Source organism: Sapajus apella, unplaced genomic scaffold (assembly GCF_009761245.1).
Source record: "Sapajus apella isolate SASKATOON/1434 unplaced genomic scaffold, GSC_monkey_1.0 scaffold59, whole genome shotgun sequence".
Taxonomy (NCBI): domain Eukaryota; kingdom Metazoa; phylum Chordata; class Mammalia; order Primates; family Cebidae; genus Sapajus; species Sapajus apella.
Window position 1 is genome coordinate 12,909,683 of NW_022436999.1, and position 23,366 is coordinate 12,933,048.

Here is a 23,366-nt window from a genome sequence, read left to right on the forward strand (position 1 = left end):
CTCAATCCCAGTTGTTTTGTTTTGCTTTTTTATGAAACTAAAAATATAGCTCCCACAATTGAAGTCTGTTTCCATGTTGCACATCACAACTCTAACCTGACATTAACATCTTGCTGCAAAAGAAAGAGGTGTCAGGTGTCTAGGTCTAAATGAGAAGGCTAATGGATTATAAAGGTAAACAGATATTTCAGTTTTCCATTGCTAGTTTTTCCATTTTATTATTATTTTTATTTTTTTATTTTATTTTTTTTAAGACAGGTTTTCTCCCTGTTGGTCAGGCTGGTCTTGAACTCCCGACCTCAGGTGATCCGCCCGCCTTGGCCTCCAACGTGCTTGGATTACAAGGCGTGAGCCACCGTACCCGGCCTTCCATTTTAATTTAAAATATAATTCCCCAGTATCATACATTTGTGTCATATAGGTATTGTATGTACTAGGATCTCAGCAAGAAATAAGTGGCAAAGTCAAATGGGGTCATTGAGGAGTTTAGTGAAGGGACTACTTAAAAAGTGTGGATAGAATTAAAGGAAACAGACCAGGATTCGTGAAGTATTTTATTTTTTATTTTTTGAGACAGAGTCTCTCTCTGTCACCTGGGTAATTTTCGTATTTTTAGTAGAGATGGGGTTTCATCATGTTTGCCAGGCTGGTCTTGAACTCCTGGCCTCAAGTGATCCATCTGCCTCAGCCTCCTGAAGTGCTGGGATTACAGGTGTGAGCCACCGTGCCCTGGCAGGTGAAGCATCTGAACTCGTGATGCCTGTAGGCCTGAAGGTGTAAGAGGACGAGAGTTCACCAGAACCTAGATGTTTTAGGAGAGCCCAATAGGAGCTGTAGTTCTTGTAGAATGCAGGTGCTACTAAAGCCCAACTCTCACTCTTTTACTCTTTCATCTACTTCTATTGTTTTCCATTGGCTACAGCCAGCTGCCAGCTAGAGGCACAAATGATCCTAAATGATGTTGTCCTTAAAAGTGAGTCTTTTTTTTTTTGAGACGGAGTTTCACTCTTGTTACCCAGGCTGGAGTGCAATGGCGTGATCTCGGCTCACCGCAACCTCCGCCTCTTGGGTTCAGGCAATTCTCCTGCCTCAATCTCCTGAGCAGCTGGGATCACAGGCACGCACCACCATGCCCAGCTAATGTTTTGTATTTTTAGTAGAGGCGGGGTTTCACCATGTTGACCAGGGTGGTCTCGATCTCTTGACCTCGTGATCCACCCGCCTCGTCCTCCCAAAGTGCTGGGATTACAAGCTTGAGCCACTGCGCCCAGCAAGGTGAGTCTTTAGAGTCACAGAGGAGGAGAAACGTGGGGAGTATATCCGGAAGGGTAAATGGAAGCTATCTAGCAAACTATATTTCAGTACAAGCGCAGTTGACTATATTTCTGGCTGTTAATTTTTCTTATATCTGGCCTCCTTCATTGAGGTTATGTGGCATGTTTCTGAAGACTCTTTCCCTCCATACCTACCTACTTCCTTCCATCCTTCCTTCTTTCCTTCCTTCCTTCCTTCCCTCCCTCCTCTCCCTTCCTTTCCTCTTTCCCTTTTACCCTTTACACTTTCCCTTTTCCCCTTACCCCTTTTCACTATTCCCTTTCCCCTTTCCTTTTTTTGGACAGAATCTCTGTCTCGCCCAGGCTGGAGTACAGCGGGTCTATCTTGGCTCACTGCAACCTCTACCTCCTGAGCTCAAGCGATTCTCCTGCCTCAGGCTCCTGAGTAGCTGGAATTACATGTGTCCACCACCACACCTGGCTAATTTTTACATTTTTAGTTGAGATGGGTTTTGCCATGTTGGCCAGGCTAGTCTTGAACTCCTCAAGTGATCCACCCGCCTTTGCCTCCTGAAATACTGGGATTACAGGCGTGAGCCACCATGCCCAGCCAGTGTTCCTGAAGACTTCTGTTTGCAATTCCTGGGGGAAATAACTTCTCAGATCTTGCAGGTTGGTTCTAATACTGTTTTGTTTGTTGTACTGATATACTCAATTGAATATTTGATAAAAGACTGTATATAACTGATATTTTCATCTCCCAGATGATGACATCTTTGGAAAATGTAAAAGAACAGTAAAAATATAATGTCATGCAATGGAAGTGATGTAGTATGTAGTAGGACAGCTCTTTATTATTCTGTTAGTTGTGTAGCTTCTGTTTTCTACTGTAACATTATTCCTGTGCTTATCTCTTTAATGTATAGGCCATTTGGTTATGGTAAACTTGATTGCACATACAATCAATAAGTGAGTTTACATCAAAGGAATAGTATCAATTTTTTTAAAATATAAGTTCATATATTTTTAATATTTTTATATCATCATACCAGCAAATTAGTGGGTAGATTTGATTTTATAATTTAAAAAGTCATTTTAGTTTTTCTCCCCCTTTAGTACATGAAAAGATCTTTAGTCCTTTTCAAACATCATGAAAAGATGTTCGAAAACATGATGAATACAATTTAAAAATTTGGCAAGAAATAAAACAGTATGTAAATATTAGTAACCGATCTCAAAGTAAAATAAATGTTTATGATCCAGTAAGGGAGGTCAAGCTATTTATAACCAAATAGAAATAAAATTACTCTAGAAATCATTAGTTCTGCTTTGTTTCCATTTGATTTTTCCCTCTAAGTTCATAATAGTATTCATAATATTCTTAACTAATCTTTTGAATGTAAAAATATGAAGCATCTATGAGAAACATCTATTGGAAACCATATATTAGAAACAAATATCTCACTTTTTAACATTGTTTTTGAATTACAAGAGAGAAGTGATTTCCAGCCAAAACTTTTGTTTTGTTTTCTCTGTCACCCCAGTTCTGAAGTACAGTGGCAAAATCATAGCTCACTGCTTTCTCAAACCCCTGGACTCAAGTGATCCTCCTGCCTCCAGGGATGACAGGCAGGAGCTACCATATCCGGCAAATAGCTGTTTTTGATAGTTTTTCTTTAAAAAATTGAAGTAACTGAAATATTCATGGGGTAAATACAAATTTATACTCTTTATTTATTTTATTATTTTTTTTTTTGAGACAGAGTCTCACTCTGTCGCCAGGAGCCAGGCTGGAGTGCAGTGGTGTGATCTCGGCTCACTGCAACCTCTGCCTCCCAGGTTCAAGCAATTCTCCTGCCTCAGCCTCCTGAGTAACTGGGACTACACACCACCATGCCCAGCTAATTTTTGTATTTTAGTACAGACGGGGTTTCACCACATTTGCCAGGATGGTCTCAATCTCTTGACCTTGTGATCTGCCCACCTCCGCCTCTCAAAGTGCTGGGATTACAGGCATGAGCCATCGGGCCTGGCCAAATTTCTGCTCTTATTTTCTTACAATGCATTGGAAAAAAATCTGCAAATAGCATTATGCTAAAACAGTACCATGATAATAATCAATTTATGAAATCTCTGTTATAGCTATCATTAAATTCTTGATAATGTCAACATTAGTTAATACTAAATCTTAATTTGAAACATTTAATAATTGAACTGTTAAAGGATGACAATTATGTGACTGACATTCTCATAGTTATACTTCTTGTGAGTTTACAATAGCCCAATGTGTTACCATTAACACGTTTGGGTTTCAGTTTTATTGTATTGTTTCAATTTATAGAGTTTACCATGTTTCCATAAATATATCTTCATTCAAAACATAATTTAACAATATAGTAATGACTCCATTGGTATTGGAATCTTCAATTAACTAGAGAAGTTATTTCAGCATCATAATAATTGAAGGGACACACATAAAAGTCATATAAGGGAATTTGGCCTTAAGCAACTGCCAAGGTTATAGTGTAAGTTCAAAACACATTCTATACACTTCTCCTCAGCTACATTTCTCTAAAATGTTAAATCATGCACAACTATCACCCTGAAGCACTATAAATCATTGAAAATAAAATTTCATTTAATGTATTCTATTTGTTAAAGCAGGAAAGTACATCAATATATTTAAGAAAAATTTCCCCAAAATGTATAAAATAAGTCTGATTGATTACAGCTAATTAAAAAATTAAACCATTTAATCTATTTGTACATTCAAACCTTTGCCACTAAATTAGCCTTTCTTTTTTCTGGGTGGCAGGAAGTTTGATACAGTGTACTGATTGTTATAGACTAGAATATTGAATTGTTACAACTATATGAGATCTACATATATTTCTACTTCCATGGATATATGTGTATGTATTGTAAAAATCACATATGTATAGTATGATGTTTAAAAACTCCAATTGTGGCAGTTTAAAGACTAATTCATTGCTAATCATGGCTTAATTCCTAAAACAGAACAGAGTCCTTTACAAGGTAACCAGGGAGATATGCCAATTTTGACTTCATTGCCATCCTGTTGAATGACTGTATTCATTCTCTTTAGATTTAAACTCTTCATTTTACTGTTCCTCAACACTCTTTATAGAATTCCAGCTTGCTTTTCACCTATCTTTTAACAGTTTAACATAGATGGCTGGATCAAGTCCATTGTTCAATTGTGTGAAGCTTAAAAAGCTCTGCAGTATTTTACTCTTTCCATTGTATCTGGCTTCCCTGAGTGCTCTGCTCGCTGCATTTTACTCTACTCTGATTTCTAAAGCCATTTATGCCTATTCTTTCTGAAGACACTTGTTTGTCTGGGAGCTCAAATTGACTTATCCTCATTCTATTTCCTTAACTCGAAATGCACCATTAAGGTTGATTGAACTCTTTTAAAGCACTTCATATAAAATGAAAGGCCATAGGAAAGTAGGCTACCAGTGTTTGTAAATACCTGTTTTAAACCAAATTGATAGAGGAATAAGAAATAATTAGAAACTTTAAAATGTTATTGATATATCTATATATTTTACTGATTAGTCTTTTTTGGTTGTTATTTGAGAGACAAACTTGTAAAACATTCTGAGAGGGAAGAGAGAGGAAGGGCTGTGTTATAATTAAAGATGGAACAAATAGTAGAGGCAAACCACTAAAATTATTGAAAATATTTTCTGGAAAAAATAATATTCTACAATAAGCAAGAAGAAAAACATGGAGCTCTTGGTTAAAAACTACAGCTTTTAAATCACTTCAACCCCACTGGAAACAAACAAAAATCATATCACCGTATCTTTTTTCTATTTAAATTATAGTTATTGTTATTTTTGTGGTTTACAAAAATAGGAAGATCATCATTAATTTTTTTTTACTATTTATAATGTTTATAACTGCTGGTATAAAATATTTGCAAACATTTATAAGTTAATTACAATTATAAAATTAAAAACCAAATGAAAATGTAAAATGCTATTTGTTAAAAATTCTTCATATCCATTTCTATTTTAATGTTTGATCAAAATGTAACTTTTTATTTTGGAAAAAACAAACTATTTTATCTCAACAGATTTTTATTCAGAACATATAGAAATACTGTTATTTTTAATGATAGAAAAAATCTGTTCTAATTTAAAATTTAGCATTTCAGAATCATTAGAATTTTATATGGAAAATGACAATGTTGATAAACTGGCTTTTTGATTTACCTAAAAAAGCATATAGTTAAGGTAGTGCTTAATAAAATACAAGAGAAAAATAATTTGACTTCAGGCAACTAATACTTTCAAAGCTACTTCTAAGTTCCTTTGAATATGCTATTCTATTTTTAGATTACAACATTGTATGTCTTTGCTAGTAAATCATTCATTTTATCTTAATTTTAAGGAAAAATCATTACCAAAACAAAAATCTGAAGATAAAAAATGCATAAATTAAGTCTGAGAAATGTCTTTTGAGTAGTTTACAAAACAATTTTATTCACAATGGAAAGAAAAACAGTAATATTTGAATGGTATAATTATGATTTTTATAAAATGAAAACTTATAGAAATAAAATTACTAATAAAAAAACTGGGGCATTTCTTGCTGATATAGTTCTAAAAGACAACTGAGAATTTAAATTGCAATTTAGCATAGTGTTTCTTTAAAAATATTTCAATAATGGAAAAGGGACAACAATGTATAAAAATGAACAAGTAGTTAGCACTTGCAGGCGGCCCAGAAGCTCTGAGTTTTATAGCAAGGCATCAGAAAAACCAGCCAGTTTCTAGCCCATAACCAAACTCATTTGGTTAGCTTCACTGAATACCAAAAGAAATTGGCCATAAGCGCTTGCTTCTACTAATATAATATTATAAAAAACTTACCTCCCTTTATGTAAGTAATATTTAATTGAAGTCAAGAGCTTAGAGCATGACTAAGAGTAAGATCTAATGTTTTAAAATATTAACTTTTCATAATTTATGATAGCTTATGAAGAGTGAAATGGCACATTACTTAAATATAAGGGTTATTTGTTAACTAGTCAGGAGTGCCTGCAGACACACATACATAGTGCACACTAAATATTCTAGGCAAAAATAGATTCACAATCAGTTAATTTTGTATCAATAGTCAAAAAAAACTAAGACTAGAAAAAAGAAGTAAATGGCCAGACATGGTGGCTCATGACTGTAATCCTAGCACTTTGCGGGAGCAGAGACAGGAGGATTGCTTGAAGCCAGGAGTTTGAGATCAGCCTGGGCAACATAGTGAGACCCCATCTGTACCAAAAATTTTTTTAAAATAGAAGTAAATAATAAAGTTCTTATTGAACAATTAATCATAATCTTCACATATAGAAATCAGATTAATTTCATACTATCTACATTCAGTTCAGCTTTGGAGGCTTCTGCTCTATAAAGTGCCTTAATTTCTAGCTTACCAGGTGGTTTGTGAAATTGTCTTTAATGAAAACAAGTTATATAATCATATATTTGACTACTTACAAAATAAATCAAGACATTTGCTGGGAGAAGAGACATAATAACTTTACTGGAGAAATTATACATCTTAGCAAAATATCTTGATGAATAAATAGTTTACAGTCTTTTACAATTTTTTTTTTTTTTTTTTTGAGATGTAGTCTCACTCTGTCACCTAGGAGTGCAGTGGTACCATCTCGGCTCACTGCAACCTCTGCCTCCCTGGTTCAAGTGATTCTCCTGCCTTAGCCTCTCGAGTGTGTGCCACCATTCCCAGCTAATTTTTGTATTTTTAGTAGAGATGGGTTTCGCCATGTTGGCCAGGCTAGTCTTGAACTCCTGACCTCAGGTGATCCGCCCAACTTGGTCTCCCAAAGTGCTGGGATTACAGGTGTGAGCCACTGCACCTGGTGGTGGTGTAATCCCAGCTACTCAGAAATTCAGATGAAATTTAATTAATGATTTATAAGAATTATAAATAGCTCAAAATTTAACAATGTGTACATAAAAATCAAATGAAGATCTCAAATATATTAAAAGTCCATAGGAAAAGTGGCTAAAAGAAAATATGCCAAAATGCTAAGTGGATAACAGTGTAAGTTATGTTTTTTCTGCTTTATATATTTCTATTCTGAACATTTTTCTCCAGTGAAACCTATTACCGTTATTTTTGCTACTTAATTTGTTATTTTAAGACATTTTTCATTATAAAAGTAACATTCAGCATTTAATTTATACAAAATCATAAAAGAAAATAAACAGATGAAGCCAATTTAGTAATAAATAGTGTAGAGTAGACTGTCACAACACTGTAATTGAAAGCAGTTGTCAAAACAAAAGGGCAAAAAAGACATCTTCTGAACATCTTAAGAACTGCATAGTTGTTTTTAAACAAAGGATCCTATTACCTCGTAAGTGTAATAGTTGTTTAAAAACCACACGTTATGAACAGCAAAATCTATCTATAATTAGGTTTGAAATTTTAAATGTCATATGATTAAATACAGACATACAGCATTTAAAAAAGAAAAATACAGAATTGTTGCATATACACTGGAATTATATCATATCCAAAATACCTTTAAAACTATTTCCATACAGATTATCAAGTATACATATTTTGGTTAAAATAATTTATTTTTGTGAAGGAAAGTATGAACCAATAACTTTAAAATTTTAAATAGAATACTTCATGGATCATGGAGCTCATTTATATCAAAATATGACTGGCAATTTAGTTATCTTTAAATAACAAGCAAATTCAAAACCACATTTGATGGATTTGTGACATGTCCTAGTACTATACAATGTAATAGTTTAGAAAAATTCTTTTCAGTGAAATATAATTATTTAAGGTTATATTTTTAAGTGTGTCCACTCAGTTTGAACATGTGTTCTCTTCAGCCTGAAACTACTTGTAAAATTATATCACTGTAGGTGTAATTAATGATTTGTATACTAAATCAGACTCTTTTTATTCTTAGAGTATGAAAGACTGGCTGCACCCACAGTTAGCCACATTTAGAAACTACTATTGATGCCCACAATTTGCATCTCTAAGCAATTTTGAGGGCAGATCTGATTTGAGGGAATTTTTTTTTTTAAATACAGTCCTAAAAACCAATCTGTAGTTCAACTAGCAGAACTCATCTTGCTTTAGTAATAGTTATGTTGGGTAAGAAATGTGCTTTAGTTTTATGTAATCCCAAATGAATATTCTACAAATGAAAATATGCTTATTTCCTGAAGTTGTCTTTTCTTAATATCTTCCTATGACATGCCATAATGACTAAATTTATACATAAATGTTTCTACTGAATTTATACTAAATGTTTCTAATACCAGAACTAAGCATTCAATTCTCTGGACTTTGTTTCATGCCACTTTTATCTTTTCAAATTGTTGTCTGATATAATAGTTCATGATTTTTATAATATAGAAATTCAAACAAATAACTAAAGATAACTATAAAGAAAGTTTAAGGTGATATTAAATCAGGTTCACAAGAGTGATTATTTTCATATGGAACTGAAGTGTTTCAGTAACTTAAGTAACATGATTATCTTTTTGTTGTTGTTGTTTTCCACTCACCACTGTCTGCTAGTTTTTGCACAACTACTAAACAGAGGTAAGTTTCTTGGTGTATGCTCATTTCTCTATACGCAGTTACATTCGATTTGATCTTGGAAAGTTGCTCCCAGAAATTCTATAAGAAATAAGATTTAATAAGTCAAATAGTGGTGACTTAATTTTGTAATGGATCAGCTAACTTAAGGTAATTCTGCAATAAATAATTTCTGTATTTTAGATGTACGCAATTTCAAAGAGACAAAGTGATTCTATTTGTGGCTATTTAAAAATCCTTTGAACTCAGTGGGACATTGCTGATTATAGCAGGAGGAGTCAGTGCAGCAAGTGCCAAGCCTAAACTAGATCTGCTGCTGGGATAGGTCATTTCAACAGATGAGCGGGAGCATGGATGCAAGGAAGATAGGGACAGGTAATACTTGGGAATCAAAGGAAACAAGTATTGAGCAGCAGAGTGTATTCTTAACGAGAACTAGCAAGGTTCTTAGGCTTTGAGCTGGTCTCTAAGGCTACATTCAGACTGCAGAAGGAGGCAAATAAGAATTTTTACAAAATTCTTAGCCTTCACAATTTCAGAGTTTAATTTATATGCTGTTTAAAGTATAAGTGAACTGCTTTGCAAATTGAGTTGAGTAGAGTGAGTTGGGAGAGGATACAATTAAAGTAGTTCCATGTAACTGTTTCATTGTTCCCTCACTAGTGAGCACTAGTACTCTGAATTATTTGACCTTGATAGCCATTTCTAAGCCTTTTTGAATTATTATGTAAATAGACTGGACTTTGGGAAAGGTTTGGTGAATGTGGGAATTAAGCCTTATGCTATCTGATAGTTTTTTCTAGTTCCCAGAGTAAATATATAATAGTATATAACAATATTTCCTGTTTTTATACACGACTAGCAAATATGAAGAGGACTGTTTTAATGATGAGAAATGATATTAAAACACACAGAAAATAGCTTTACCTTCTCTCTTCTTGGTTGCTCTGGTATATTTGTGCAGTTGGAGATGCAATATTCTGGTGTGAAAAAAGAAATGGAGAGATACTTATCCCTCTCAGTTGCTGAAAAGCTATTTCTGCATGGATGCTCCAAGAATTATTTGTCAGAATCCCAGCATTCTTGTTTTTTCTGTCTGAAACTAGAAATTTGAAAAATTAAAATTATGAAACAATGAGAAACATTAAGTAACATAACCATTAAGCAATATAGTTTGTCCTTCAGCTGAATGTATATTATACATATTTTATAAAGTGAATTTAAAATTTCAAATAAAAATATAGAATTAGAATGTATTTTTAGCACTTAATGTAGCTTAAATTTCTGTGAGCTAGTCAATCAATTTGATTTTTTCTAGATAATATTTTAAACATAAATATCCAGACCTGCATGCTGGATATTTATGTTTAAAATATTATCTGTACAGATAAAGTGACCATACTTTTAAAAATAAAAATTGGGGCAGCACAGTCAAAAAATAGGAAAGAGATTGCAGGATTTTTTCAGTGCATAACAAATCTTGAAGAAAGTAACAGTCATTCTTCAGAAATATGGTGGGTGTGGTTCCAGACCATTGCGATAAAGTGAGTCACACACATTTCTTGGTTTTCCAGGACATATAAAAGTTATGTTTACAACTATAGTTTATTAAGTGTGCAATAGCATTATGTTTAAAAACAATTACATATTTTAATTTAAAAATACTGCTAAAAATGCTAACAATCATGTGAATCTTCAGCAAGTTGTAATCTTTTTTCTTTTTTTTGTTTGTTTGTATTTTGTTTTCTTTAGCAAGTTGTAATCTTTTTGCTGTTGGAGGGTCTTGTTTCAGTGTTGATGGCTGTTGACTGATCAGGGTGGTGGCTGCTGAAGGCTGGGGTAGCTGTGGCAATTTTTTAACATAAGACAACAATGAAGTTTACGGCACAGAACAACTCTTCCTTTCATTAAAGATTTCTGTGAACAACATGATGTTTGATAGCATGTTTTCCACAGAAGTTCTTTCAAAATTGGAGTCCGTCCTCTCGAACTCTGCCACTGCTCTATCAACTAAGTTTATGTAATATTTGAAATCCTTTGTTGTCATTTAAACAGTGTTCACAGCATTTCACCAGGAGTAATTTTCATCTCAAGAAACCACTTTCTTTGCTCATCCATAAGAAGCAACCCCTCATCCATTCAAGTTTGAGCATGAGATTGCAGCAATTCAGTCACATCTCAGGCTCCACTTCTAGTTCTCTTGCTGTTTCGACCACAAACATAACAAATATAATAATAATGAAAAAGTTTGAAAGTTATGTCCCCACTGAAGTTCTGAATCTCTCAAAGTCATCCAAACTCCCATTAGGGTTGCTATTTTGACCTCCTCTCATGAATTACAATGTTTTTAATGGCATCTAGAATGGTGAATCCTTCCCAAGCAGTCTTCAATTTACTTTGCCCATATCTATCAGAGGGATCATTATCTATGGCAGTCAGAGCCTTACAAATGTATTTCTTAAATTATAATACTTGAAGTTACTCCTTGATCCATCAGCTGCAGCATGGATGTTGTGTTAGCAGGCATGAAAACAACATTCATCTCCTTGTACTTCTCCATCAAAGTTATTAGGTGACTAGGTGCATTGTCAATGAGCAGTAGTCTTTGGAAAGCAATATTTGTCTCAGCACTGGGTCTCAACAGTGGGCTAAAATACTTAGTAAACCATACTGTAAACAGCTGTGCTGTCATCCAAGTTTTGTTGTTCCATTGAGAAAGCATAGACAGAGTAGATTTAGAATAATTCTTAAGATCCCTAGGAGTTTTACAATGGTTGAGCAATGATTTCTTTAAATTGAGCAATGGCTTCACCTTAAAGTCACCAGCTGCACTAGCCACTAACAAGACAGTCTGTCCTTTAAAGCTTTGAAGCTAGGCATTGACTTCTCCTTTCTAGCTATGAAGGTCCTAGATGGCATCATCTTCTGATATAGGCTGTTTCATCTACACTGAAAATCTCTTTTTTAGTATAGCCACTTTTATCATTTATCCTAGCTAGATCTTCTAGATATCTTGCAGCAGCTTCTACATCAGCACTTGTTGCTTCACCTTATGCTTTTATGCTGTCTGATATAATATTTTGTGATTCTTTCCTTAAACCTCATGAAGAAAACTTTGCTAGCTTCAAACTTCTCTTTTGCAGCCTTCTCACCATGCTCAGCCTTCATAGACTTGAAGAGAGTTAGGGCCTCTGGACTAGTCTTTGGCTTAAGGGAATGTTGTGGCTGGTTGATACTATTCCAGACCACCTTTATCCAAATCAGCAATAAGACTGTTTCAATTTCTTATCATCCATGTGTTCCTTGGAGTAGCATTATTAATTTCCTTCAAGATTTTTTTCCTTTGCATTCACAATTTGGCTATCTGTTGGGTATAAGAGGCCTGCCTTTCAGCCTATCTTGGGTTTCAACATGGCTTCCTCACTAAGCTTAATTGTTTCTAGCTTTTAATTTAAAGTGAGAGATGTGAGATTCATCCTTCATTAGAGGTCACTGTAGGGTTATTAATTGACTTAAAAAGATTACTGATCACAGATCACCATAACAAATATAATAATAATGAAAAAGTTTGAAATAGTAAGAGAATTACCAAAATGTGATACAGAGACACAAAGTGAGCACATGTTTTAAACATGGCACCAACAGACTTGGTTGATGCAGGGTTGTCACAAACCTTCAATTTGTAAAAAACTCAGTATCTGAAATGCAATAAAGTGAAATGCATTAAAACAAGGTATGCTTCTCCTGAGAAGGAAGTTATTAAGATGAGTTGATGGGTAAACTAATAAAAAATATAAAAAGATAATGACATTCCTGAAAATGACTTTGTTCTGTTAAGGAGGAAATAACAATTTGGTATGCCCAATTTTACTGACAGTTGTAGACAAATGCATAACAATCTTCATTATGATTAAAACTTGGAAGCCAGAATGACATATACGTATGAAAAATGAGACAAAATATAACATCTTAATAGAGTAAATTATGCTGGATTTTTTCCACTGGGTTTCTTTAAAAAACTGTAATCACATGGAACAATCTACTATTTTTTGATAGTAGGCTCTTAGATCATTTTATAATCATTATGACGTTCAGTTTTATTGTCTCTGAATGGTCTGAGGACAAAGCAGGAATTCAGAAGGAATGGAAGAGGTGAGCCCTCAGAGGAGTAATTACCCCCAATTTTGCCAAAATGATAACCAGAGATGTGGAATTAGGGAACAGGCTTATTCTAAACTTGAACTAAAATTTATAAAGCAGAATAAACCACTTCCATACTTGTTCTTTTAATATACTCCCTCTTTTAAAACTCTACCTCTTGAAGCTCTTCTTCAGTATTTGCTTCATGAATATTTTCTTATGATTTCAAGGGAAAGTGAGATCTCTCTGCAGAATATCCTTGGTACCCCAAGATTCTGTTATTATGTTCTTACACCTCTGATTTCCACTTTTAGCAGGATGTACTAATGAACTGGTTTTAGTAGTTGTTCGCTCTGACATCTATTCAATGAAATAAAAGCTTCAGAGAGATATGTCAGGAAATAATTGTTCAAGTATTGCAAAGTTCACATTGTAAATAAGCAAATGCTTAGTCACAACATACTAGTAGCTGAGTACAAAAGAAAACGATAATAAAACTAAAAATAATAAAACCATAATCTCTGAAATGAAAATGGCCACAGGAAACTTGAACAAACATGCAATTTTAGGAAATGTAAGGAATTTTAAGTAATATTAGAAATTAAAGTGAGATTTTTATTTCAAGTGAAGTGATTCTTTTACATTCTCTCTGAAATTCTTTGTCAAAATACCTTCAACTTCAGGAGTTAAAGTGATGTCAGATCCCAAGTAATGGCTGAATCCACCAGGCAGAATCACATTTGTTATCTTTATGGGAGAAGTTTTCACTTGGCCAAATGATCTGCCATCCATAGGAGAGTTGGTAACAGGAATAAGCTACATAATAAAATAAAAGTTAATAATATCTCATCTCCAAAACTCAGATCAATAGGCTTAATCCTTATAACAAGTCCAAGATGACAACATTTTTTTAGTCAGGAGTTATCTGCTTGCCTAAATGCAGAATTGGTACTAGGCAAAACCTGTAAAATCAGCAGAGCTTTTAGGGGAGTTAACCTCCCCCAGAACCTTGTGTTCTTTTTTTTTTTTCAGACTGCATTGCACCATCACTAGAATCTAGTGTTTGATGACCACTCCTCATTTCCAATGGGTCTTAACAAGGTAAGTATGGAATTAAGAAAATGAGAATTAAAACTTCCCCATTGTAATGCTTTTTCTTTTTTGTGTGTGAATAGAATTTCTGGAAGGTAAATGTTATTTCTCGAAATCTTTATATTCTTCACATTACCTAATCAGATGACTTGCAGTTAGTTTTCAAAACAAACAGTAAATAAAATGGGAACTAAGAGAAGTATCTTATAATCAATTTTAGTGAATGTGGTAAAACTCTAAATGTTATTTGCATTTCACACCTGCTGAGGATTAAGAGGCTTTTGTAAGAATTTCAGGAATCAGCAAATAGAGGAGAAAAATATTTTAGGCAGGGGACTCTTGCTTCCCCTAGAAATTTATACCTTCTCTGCTTTCGTTAAGACGGACCTTGATTATACTTTAAAATGTGTGACTTCTGAACATACAATTCAGCTTATCTAGAGATGTAGGCTTTTTCTATTTGTGTAAAATTACCTGTTTACCTCATACTTCAGTAAGTGTTACCAAGAATGCTGCATTGTAATGAATGCTAAGCTATTAGTCCTTTTACTAAAGCTGGTCAGTTCTAAATTCCCTAACAAATTCTTTTGTGGGAGTTTCTTCCCATCACTAATCTAGAATGCTGTCAAATTTTCTTCTGAAACCATACCACCAAAATGTTTTGGTTTAAAAGAACTTTAGATTTCATTTATTTCATCCTTATCTGCTGTTAAAAAGGAAGGCCAGTAGCAACTAAAACAAAGACAAACACATTTGACTGATAAACTTCAGAAGTTTTCTATACTTGTGTCTCCTGAACAGCCAGTTAAAATAAATAATGGCTTAAGTTTGTTCCAGTCCCTTGAATTTTAAAATAAATTTCTCTAAAATAAAGATTTCAAATACCCACTTTATTTTACTAACTATATATAGATAAATTAAAAAAAAAATTATTTACATACAGAATAACTAAATGGAAAGACGGTTATATTCCTATATATAGCACTGATTTAAATGGCAAGGATGTGAATCTATGGTAACTCAAGATGACATCATAGTTCTATATGGAAAAAATCTGAGTTCACTATATAAGAAATAGAAAAGAATATCCAACAAACAAACCCTGAAGTTGAAATATTCATTATTGGTTGAATTTCGAGTTATACCAGATTAAATGCTAAATTAAACCAATGTTTAAAGAATTTTATATGAAAACTGGGATCTTCAAAGTTCTAAGTGGTTACTTTATGTCTTTTCTATTTAGACTACATTATCTTAAAACAATTTATAAATTTTAATGTGGCAATTTTCGTAGGTCTTTCACTGGAGCCCTCACATATGTGGTATGGCAGGAAGAATAATGCCCCTCTCCCAAATATATCTACATCCTAATTCCCAAAACCTGTGAATACCTTGCCTTACACAGCAAGGTACTTTGCAGGTGGATTAAGGATTTTGAGATGGGGAAATTATCCTGGATTATCGAGGTAGAAGGAAGCAGAAGGTCAGAGAGAAGGGGAAGTATCATGGAAGCAGAGGTCTAAGTGATGGCATTGCTGGATGACAGCCATGAGCCAAAGAATGCGGATGGCCTCTAGAAGCTGGCAATGGCAAAGAGTAAATTCTCTCCTAGAGCTTCCAGAAGAAATGCAGCCCTGCCGATATTTTTTGTTCTTTTCAAGGCAGGGTCTCACTTTGTCACCCAGGCTGGAGTGCAGGGCACAACCTTAGCTCACTGCAACCGCCACCTCCTAGGCTCAAGAGATTCTTTCACTTCAGCCTCCTGAGTAGCTGGGACTACAGGCATGTGCCATCATGGCTGGCTAATATTCGTATTATTATTATTATTATTATTATTATTATTATTATTTTGTAGAAACATTTCTCCATGTTACCCAGGGTAGACTTGAACTCAGCTTCCCAGAGTGTTGGGATTACAGGCATGAGCTGCCAAGCCTGACCCCTGCCAATATTTTTTATTTTAGTCCTTTAATACCCGTTTTCAGACTCCTGACCTCCACAACTGTAAGATAATATATGTTATTTTAAGCCACTAAATTTGGGGTAATTTGTTGTAGCAGCAATAGGAGACTAATACAGGTGGCATACATTTTTCAAGAAGTGACTTGCTTCAGGAATATAAAAAAGGAAAAAGGAAAGAAGGCTTAAATCACTGAACTAAATTTTATTTGACCATTTGCCTCTTTTGAAAGACTGGGCCTGTGACAAGGATTTGAGTAGATGACATTAGATGATACACTTTTTTTGTTACATCATATAGATCAATGGCTAAAGTTCTTTTCAGAAACCATAGTTTTTAGAAAAAATTTTATAGATAGAATCCACTAATGAGTCAATTTCCTTTGCCTAAACTAAATAATCTTTTTTAAACATTGTACAACTTTTTAAGTCATGCAAGCCTCTGTAGCTACTTTGGCCTATAATAGAAGTCCTTTGGTTAATCAAAAAATGTCAAGATTAATTTTAAAAGCGTAAATTAAAAAAGTAAGGGGGCTGGGCACAGTGGCTCAAGCTTGTAATCCTAGCATTTTGGGAGGCTGAGGTGGGCAGATCTCCTGAGGTCAGGAGTTAGAGACTAGCCTGGCAAACATGGCAAAACCCCGTCACTACTAAAAATACAAAAATTAGCCTGGCATGGTGGCACACGCCTGTAGTCCTAGCTACTCATGAGGCTGAGTCAGGAGAATTGCTTGAACTAGGGAGGCAGAGGTTGCAGTGGGCCAAGAACACACCACTGCACTCCAGCCTGGGCGACAGAGTGAGACTTCGTCTAAAAAATAAAAAATAAAAAAAAATAAGGGAATCAATAAGAAGTCTAATTGATATTCATCTTTAAAAAATCAAATATGTAAAAGTACATGCATTCATCATTCTTTTGATGAAGGACCAAGGCCTTTTCTGTAGGCAAGGATCCCTTGATTCGTATTTTTTGATTGTTTTTGGAGACATCATACCCTTATTTTGCCTAAAATTTCCAGTTTTGGTTTCTTTAAAATAGCAACAATTTAAAGGCATGTGGAAAAAATCTGAACACAAGAATTTGTCTAGCTTTTAAAAATAATTTCCCTACATATTTTCTCTGAATTTTTATCATTTTCTTCATATTTTAGTTTTTTCTCCCACATCTAATTTGACACTATGGGGGGTGGTGTTGGAAGGGGTGGGGAGAGACTGCCTGTTATCCAGACTTTTGAAAGTATCCCATTTGGTTTTCATAGACAAATAGAAATAATAATTTAAAATTTACACTTCAAGTTCTTGTGTTTATTTAAAATAACAAGAACTGACATACAGTTAGCTCTTGATAAGTATATGAATGTACTACTGAAGGGAGAAGTGGACTAGAGAGGAGCCTACAAGTATCAAAAGTTGAGTGTGTTCTGGAATTGGAGAGTGTCACCAAAATTAATCCGGTGAGTTCAGTGAAAGCCTGTTAGGAGAGCATATATGGTAGTCCTATCTCTTTCTATTAAGTATATTGTTTTTAAAGTCACCTCTTTTCATGGACTCTAATATCCTTGGTCTCTGGTTTTCACTTACATCAGAGATTCATTTATATTCTCTAACCTGGTCCAGGTTTTTATAACATCTCTCTTGGATTATTCTAAAAGCCTCTTAGCTGTTTTTCCTTCTCCCTCCAGTCTCTCTCTCTTTTTTTTTTTTTTTTTTTTTTTTTTCACAAATCTGCAGTGCTCTAATAATGTTACTTCTCTGTTCAGAAACCATAGATTTTCTGTATTAAATTTAGTCTTTAGAAGATGGTCATGAAGAAACTAGGTGATCAAAGACAGAATTTTCAAATGACATGCTTTTCTTATTTCCTCTCTCTTTAATCTCTTTCCTACCATGATCAGATACATTTTAGGGCTCCTGAGTAAAAAGCCCAATTATCCTGACAAAACACAAGAATAGAGGCACACATCTTTCTTAGATAAACTACATAATCCAGGGAGTTGTGTTCAGAATTCCTTCCTTCCCTTTTTCTCTGCCTAAATGGAAATAGTTTTATTGTTAGTTTCTATTTATGTATTAAGTGATATGTTACAGTTTCCTGTGTTCTAGCATCATCCGACATATTGAGCACACAAATATTAAATAATTTCCCTTATGTTAGAGTATGAAGTATGTTATTGTTCCCTAATACGTGTGTGTGTGTGTGTGTGCACATGCACATACTCTATTCACCAAATCAAGCTGCCTTTGACAGAAATCACTTAATAGATACTAAGAATATCCACATTAAAAACACCATAGGTTTAAACATTTAAGTCAAAAGATATAATGTAATATTCATTAACTAATAATTAATGTGCTTCTAAAGGAAAATTGTAAGTAATATATTACCGAATTCTTCTTTGCTTGTAGTTCAGCGAGGTGAAATTCAGCTTTTGCCCTATCATCTGAATTCACAGGAATTTTATCTAACATCTGTAAGTTAGGCAGTCGAAATATGAGCATGTGGCGATGTAGCATTTTTCTACAAATCTGAATAAAGTTAAAAATAACAACTTACTCCTACAAAACTTTTATTTCAAAGATTAACCTGTATAGAGAAGGAAATTTAGCATAGGCAGCAAAGAGGACAAATAATAGCCAACTTGTAGTATTAGAGGTTACAGATAATGAGCTCCTTTTTTGAGGTACCATTTAGAGGTTCAGTCTCCTTTTAAAATAACAGTATTGTTCACTAACTATGGGCAATTCAAACTCATGAATAGGATTACATTATGGAAGTTCACTTAAAAGTACTAGTTTGAAACATATTTTCCCATAGGCACTATCTAATTAATTCACACATACCTACTGAATTATATGATCCATCTCTTCATAGTATCAACCTACTCTAAAAATCTGAGAGATTTAACAAGTTGGTTTGAGGTTGTTCACTTCAGAAGGGTCTGCTTGTTTGCAAGGATAGCTGTTGCTGGTGTTTGGTATTTGGTGTTTTGAGAATGTTCCCACCATTCTTTAATTGATAAGGGTAGTTTGCTGTGCTTAGACTATTAATACAAATGATATGACTTATGCTCCTGATTTCCTTCTGGGGTCTGGAGTTTTGCTACATGATAGGAAGAAGGTGCCTATGTAATCATCCCCCAACAAAATCATTGAACGCTGAGTCTCTAATGGTCTTCCTTGGGCAAAAACATAACATACAAGTTGCTACACTTGTTGCTGTGTAAAGAGTGTGCTCTGTGTGACTCCTTGTGGAAGAGAAGGCGCATAAGAAAGCCTGCCCATGGATTCCTCCAGAATATCCCTGTGTCTCCATCCCTTTTCATCTGGCTGTGTATCTTATTATGTCACTGTAATAAATCTTAGCCATGAGTACAATCGTATGCTGAGTCTCATGAATTGTCCTAGCAAATCTCTGAATGTGAGGGTGACCTTTGGGATTGCTGATACAGATAGTATGCGGCAAACAAAAAGAAAGAAAATAAGAAACAAACTATCAAGAGAGAATAAATAAACTATCTTTAAAAAAATATAGATTATATATACATGAATGGAGAAAGATCTCTAATACATAAAATCAAGTAAAAAAAAAAAAGACTTGATTGCATTGTAGACCACAAAGCAAGATTCATAAATACCAAAAAATTGTGATTTCCTCTGATTCTTCTGACTAAAATATAACATTAGAAATAAATATCAGAGATAACTAGAAACACTCTATAGATTTGAAATTAATGTAGACACACACATCTCCCTCAATAACTCATGAGTTAAAGAAGAAATCCTTTGGGAAGTAGAAGATTTTAAGAAATAAAAAAAAATATTATGTATCAAAACGTTTAGGATGTTGCTAAAGCAGCACTTTATAACCTAAAATGTATTGACTGATTCTGAAAAGAAATTGAAAATTAATGAGCTAGGTATGCTACTTAAGACTAACTTCCTTCCTTCCATCTTCCCTCCCTCCCTCCCTCCTTCCCTCCCTCCCTCTCAGTTTTTTTCTTTCTTTCTTTTAAAGAGTTAGGGTCTCACTCTCTTGCCCAGGCTGGAGTGCAGTGATACAGACATAGTTCACTGTACCTCAAACTTCTGGGCTCAAGTGATTTTCCCACCTCAGATTTTCAAGTAGCTAGATCTACAGGTGCACACCACTACACCTGGCTAATTTTCAAATTTTTTTGTAGAGACGAAGTCTTGCTATGTTGCCTAGGCTGGTCTCAAACTCCTGCCCTCAAGATATTCTTCTGTCTCGCCATCCCAAAGTGCTGGGAAATAATTTTTTTGAAGGGCAGACTCCAATAAGCTAAAAGAAGGTAATAATAGTGGAAATTAATAAAATAGAAAACAAAATAATAACACAGTTGGTGAAGCCAAAATATGGGTCTTTAAAGAAACTATTACAATAGACAAACCTATGGCAGGATTCACGAGGAATAAAATGAAAAAGAAAAATTGACCATTTTAGGTATAAAAAAGGTGACAAAAACATGGATATGGTGAACATTTTAAAAATTCACAAGAGGATTTTGGTTCCAAATGGTAGCAAATAGGCAAGTTGTTTTTTCACCCCCAATAAAAAACTGAAAAATAATATAAAAAGTACTGAGATCTTCACCAGCAACAACCCAGAGTTCAAGAATGAGGATAAGACAGTTCCCAGGGCCACAGAGAAGTAGAAAAACTCTTAGCAGATGGCAGGAGAACCAGCCTTCCACGTACATGATGCCCTTCTCCCACCCCTGCCCCCCCAACCCCCCCTCCTCCCCCCACCGAATCCTGCCAGGCACCAACTGCACAGAAAATCTGCCCTTAACTCATGGTTTATACCCTGGAAAAAGTAAAATGGAGGTGATCAGCCAGCTTCTCCATCTTCCTGGGCTCCCTAGCAGGAGACCTATCATTGCATTAACCTGCACATAGCATCGTGACTGCCTGAAAGGAGAAATATCCCCGAGACTAGGCAGAGTCAAACAGGGGAGGTGGGACTACCCTCCCCAGCCCAGAAACTTTGCTCTGTAACTTTGGCCAAAGGAGATGCCAAATAAAAGTGACTGCAGGAGGTACATTCCCCTGGTCCCCTGGGCACAAGCTCCTAGCCAGCCTTCCCATGCTCCCAGGATAATCCCTTTGGGATGCCCCATTTGAGACAGGCAGTACTCGGACCAGTTACTAGAGCTGAGGTGAATTTGGCCTTAAGGTGCCACCCCAGCCAGAACCAAAAGGCAGGCAGCAACCTAACAGTGAAGATTTGCTAAACAAATATATTCAATAAAAAACAAAACAAGCTGGACAGAGAAAACTGGAGTAAATACTTTCAATGCAAAGACATACATGTATACTCACAAGAAACAACTGTAGACAGGGACCCACAACCTCCCCAAAAGGACAAAGCAAAAATCCAGAGACTGACCCTAATAAGATGGTGATTCGTGAGCTTCTGACCAATAATTCAAAATAGTAGTTTTAAGAAAATTCAGTAAATTTCCAAGCAATTTAGAAATTTATCAGAAAAATTTAACAAAGGAATTGAGATAATAAAAAATATCAAATAGACATCTTGGAACTAAGAAATAAATTTGCTGCACTGAAAACCTCTTTAGAGGCTCTCGACATCAGAATAGCCAAGCAGAGAAAAGAATCGATGAGCTCAAAGACTTGTTATTTGAAAATATACAGAGGGCAGGGGGAATGAAAAGAAATGAACACTATGTACGAGACATAGAAAATTGCCTCAAAAGACCAAATCTAAGAATGATTGGTATCTAAGGGGGATCTGAGCAAAGAGCAAGGGGTAGAAAGCTTATTAAAAAACATAATAACAGAAAACTTTTCAAATTTGAGAAAGATAAATCCAGGTTACAGGAATGTCTTAGAACACCAAACCAGTTCAGTCCAAATAAGGCATTTAATCATCAAATTCTCAAAGATCAAGATCTGAAAAGCAGTGAGAGATAAGAAGGAAATAACATAATGAAGTTCTAATTTGTCTGGCAACAGACTTCTCAATGGAAACCATATAGGCCAGGAGGGAATGGAATGATATTTTCAAAGTGCTCAAACAAAGAAAGAATTGCCATATAAAAATATCCAGCAAAATTGACACTCACATTTGAAGGATAGATAAAGTATTTCACAGACAAACGAAGCTGAGAGAATTCACCACCACCAGGCCTGTCTTTCAAGAAATGCAAAAAGTAGTTCTTCAATCTGAAAGAAAACCTATAAACATTCAAAAGAAAGCTTTTCAAGATATAAAGCCAACTGGCAAAATTAAATACATAGACAAATCCAAAATATTATTATATTTGTGGTATGTAATCCACTCATAATTCTAATATAACACCCCCCAAAAAATCTGTCAAAAACAATAATAGTTGCAGCAATCTATTAATAGCTAGTTCACTTGAAAATATAGGCCAGGCATGGTGGCTGACGCCTGTAATCCCAGCACTTTGGGAGGCCAAGGTGGGTAGATCATCTGAGGTCAGGAGTTCGAGACCAGCCTGGCCAACATGGTGAAACCCATCGCTACTAAAAATACAAAAATTGGCTGGGTGTGGTGGTGGGTGCCTGTAATCCCAGCTACTCAGGAGGTTGACGTCTGGAGAATCACTTGAACCCAGGAGGTGGAGGTTGCAATGAGTCAAGACTGTGCCACTGCACTCCAGCCTGGGTGACACAGCAAGACTCTGTCTCAAATAAAATAAAATACAGACAGAAAATATTAGAGAAAAAAGAATGAAAAGACATGAACAAAACCTCCCAGAAATATGGGATTAATACTGAACCTATGACTGATTGGGGAACCTGAAAGAGATAGGGAGAATGGAACCAAGTTAGAAAATATACTTCAGGATATTATCTAGGAGAACTTCCCAAACCTAGCAAGACAGGCTAAAATTCAAATTAGGAAATTCAGAGAACCCAGTAAGATACTACATGAAAAGATCAACCCCAAGACACATAATCATCAGATTCTCCAAGGTCAAAATGAAAGAAAAAAATGTTAAGAACAGCCAGAGAGAAAGGCCAATCATCTACAAAGGGAAGCCCATCAGACTAACAGCACACCTTTCAGTAGAAGTCCTACAAGCCAGAAGAGATTGTGGGCCAATATTCAACATTTTTAAAGAATTTCCAACCTAGAATTTCATATCTGGCCAAATTAAGTGTCATAAGTGAAGGGGAAATGAGATACTTTTGAGACAAGCAAATGCTGAGGGAATTCGTCACCACCAGGCCTGCCTTGCAAGAGCTCCTGAAGGCAGCACTACATAT

General features: G+C 35.0%; 2 protein-coding genes across 2 annotated transcripts in view; one reads left to right on the forward strand and one right to left on the reverse strand.

Annotated features, from left to right (window-relative positions):
• RTN1 (reticulon 1) overlaps positions 1-23,366 on the forward strand; it is a 468,840-nt gene that overhangs the window by 16,843 nt on the left and 428,631 nt on the right. The window lies entirely within an intron of this gene.
• The window catches only part of LRRC9 (leucine rich repeat containing 9), a 123,589-nt gene continuing 108,158 nt past the window's right edge, over positions 7,936-23,366 (reverse strand). Inside the window, exons 29-32 of the mRNA XM_032246124.1 lie at positions 18,477-18,617; positions 13,712-13,856; positions 9,828-10,002; positions 7,936-8,981 (exon numbers count right to left, since the gene is read on the reverse strand). Coding sequence (XP_032102015.1) covers positions 8,942-8,981; positions 9,828-10,002; positions 13,712-13,856; positions 18,477-18,617 — 501 coding nt within the window. The 3' untranslated portion in view covers positions 7,936-8,941. The remainder of the gene's footprint in view (positions 8,982-9,827; positions 10,003-13,711; positions 13,857-18,476; positions 18,618-23,366) is intronic.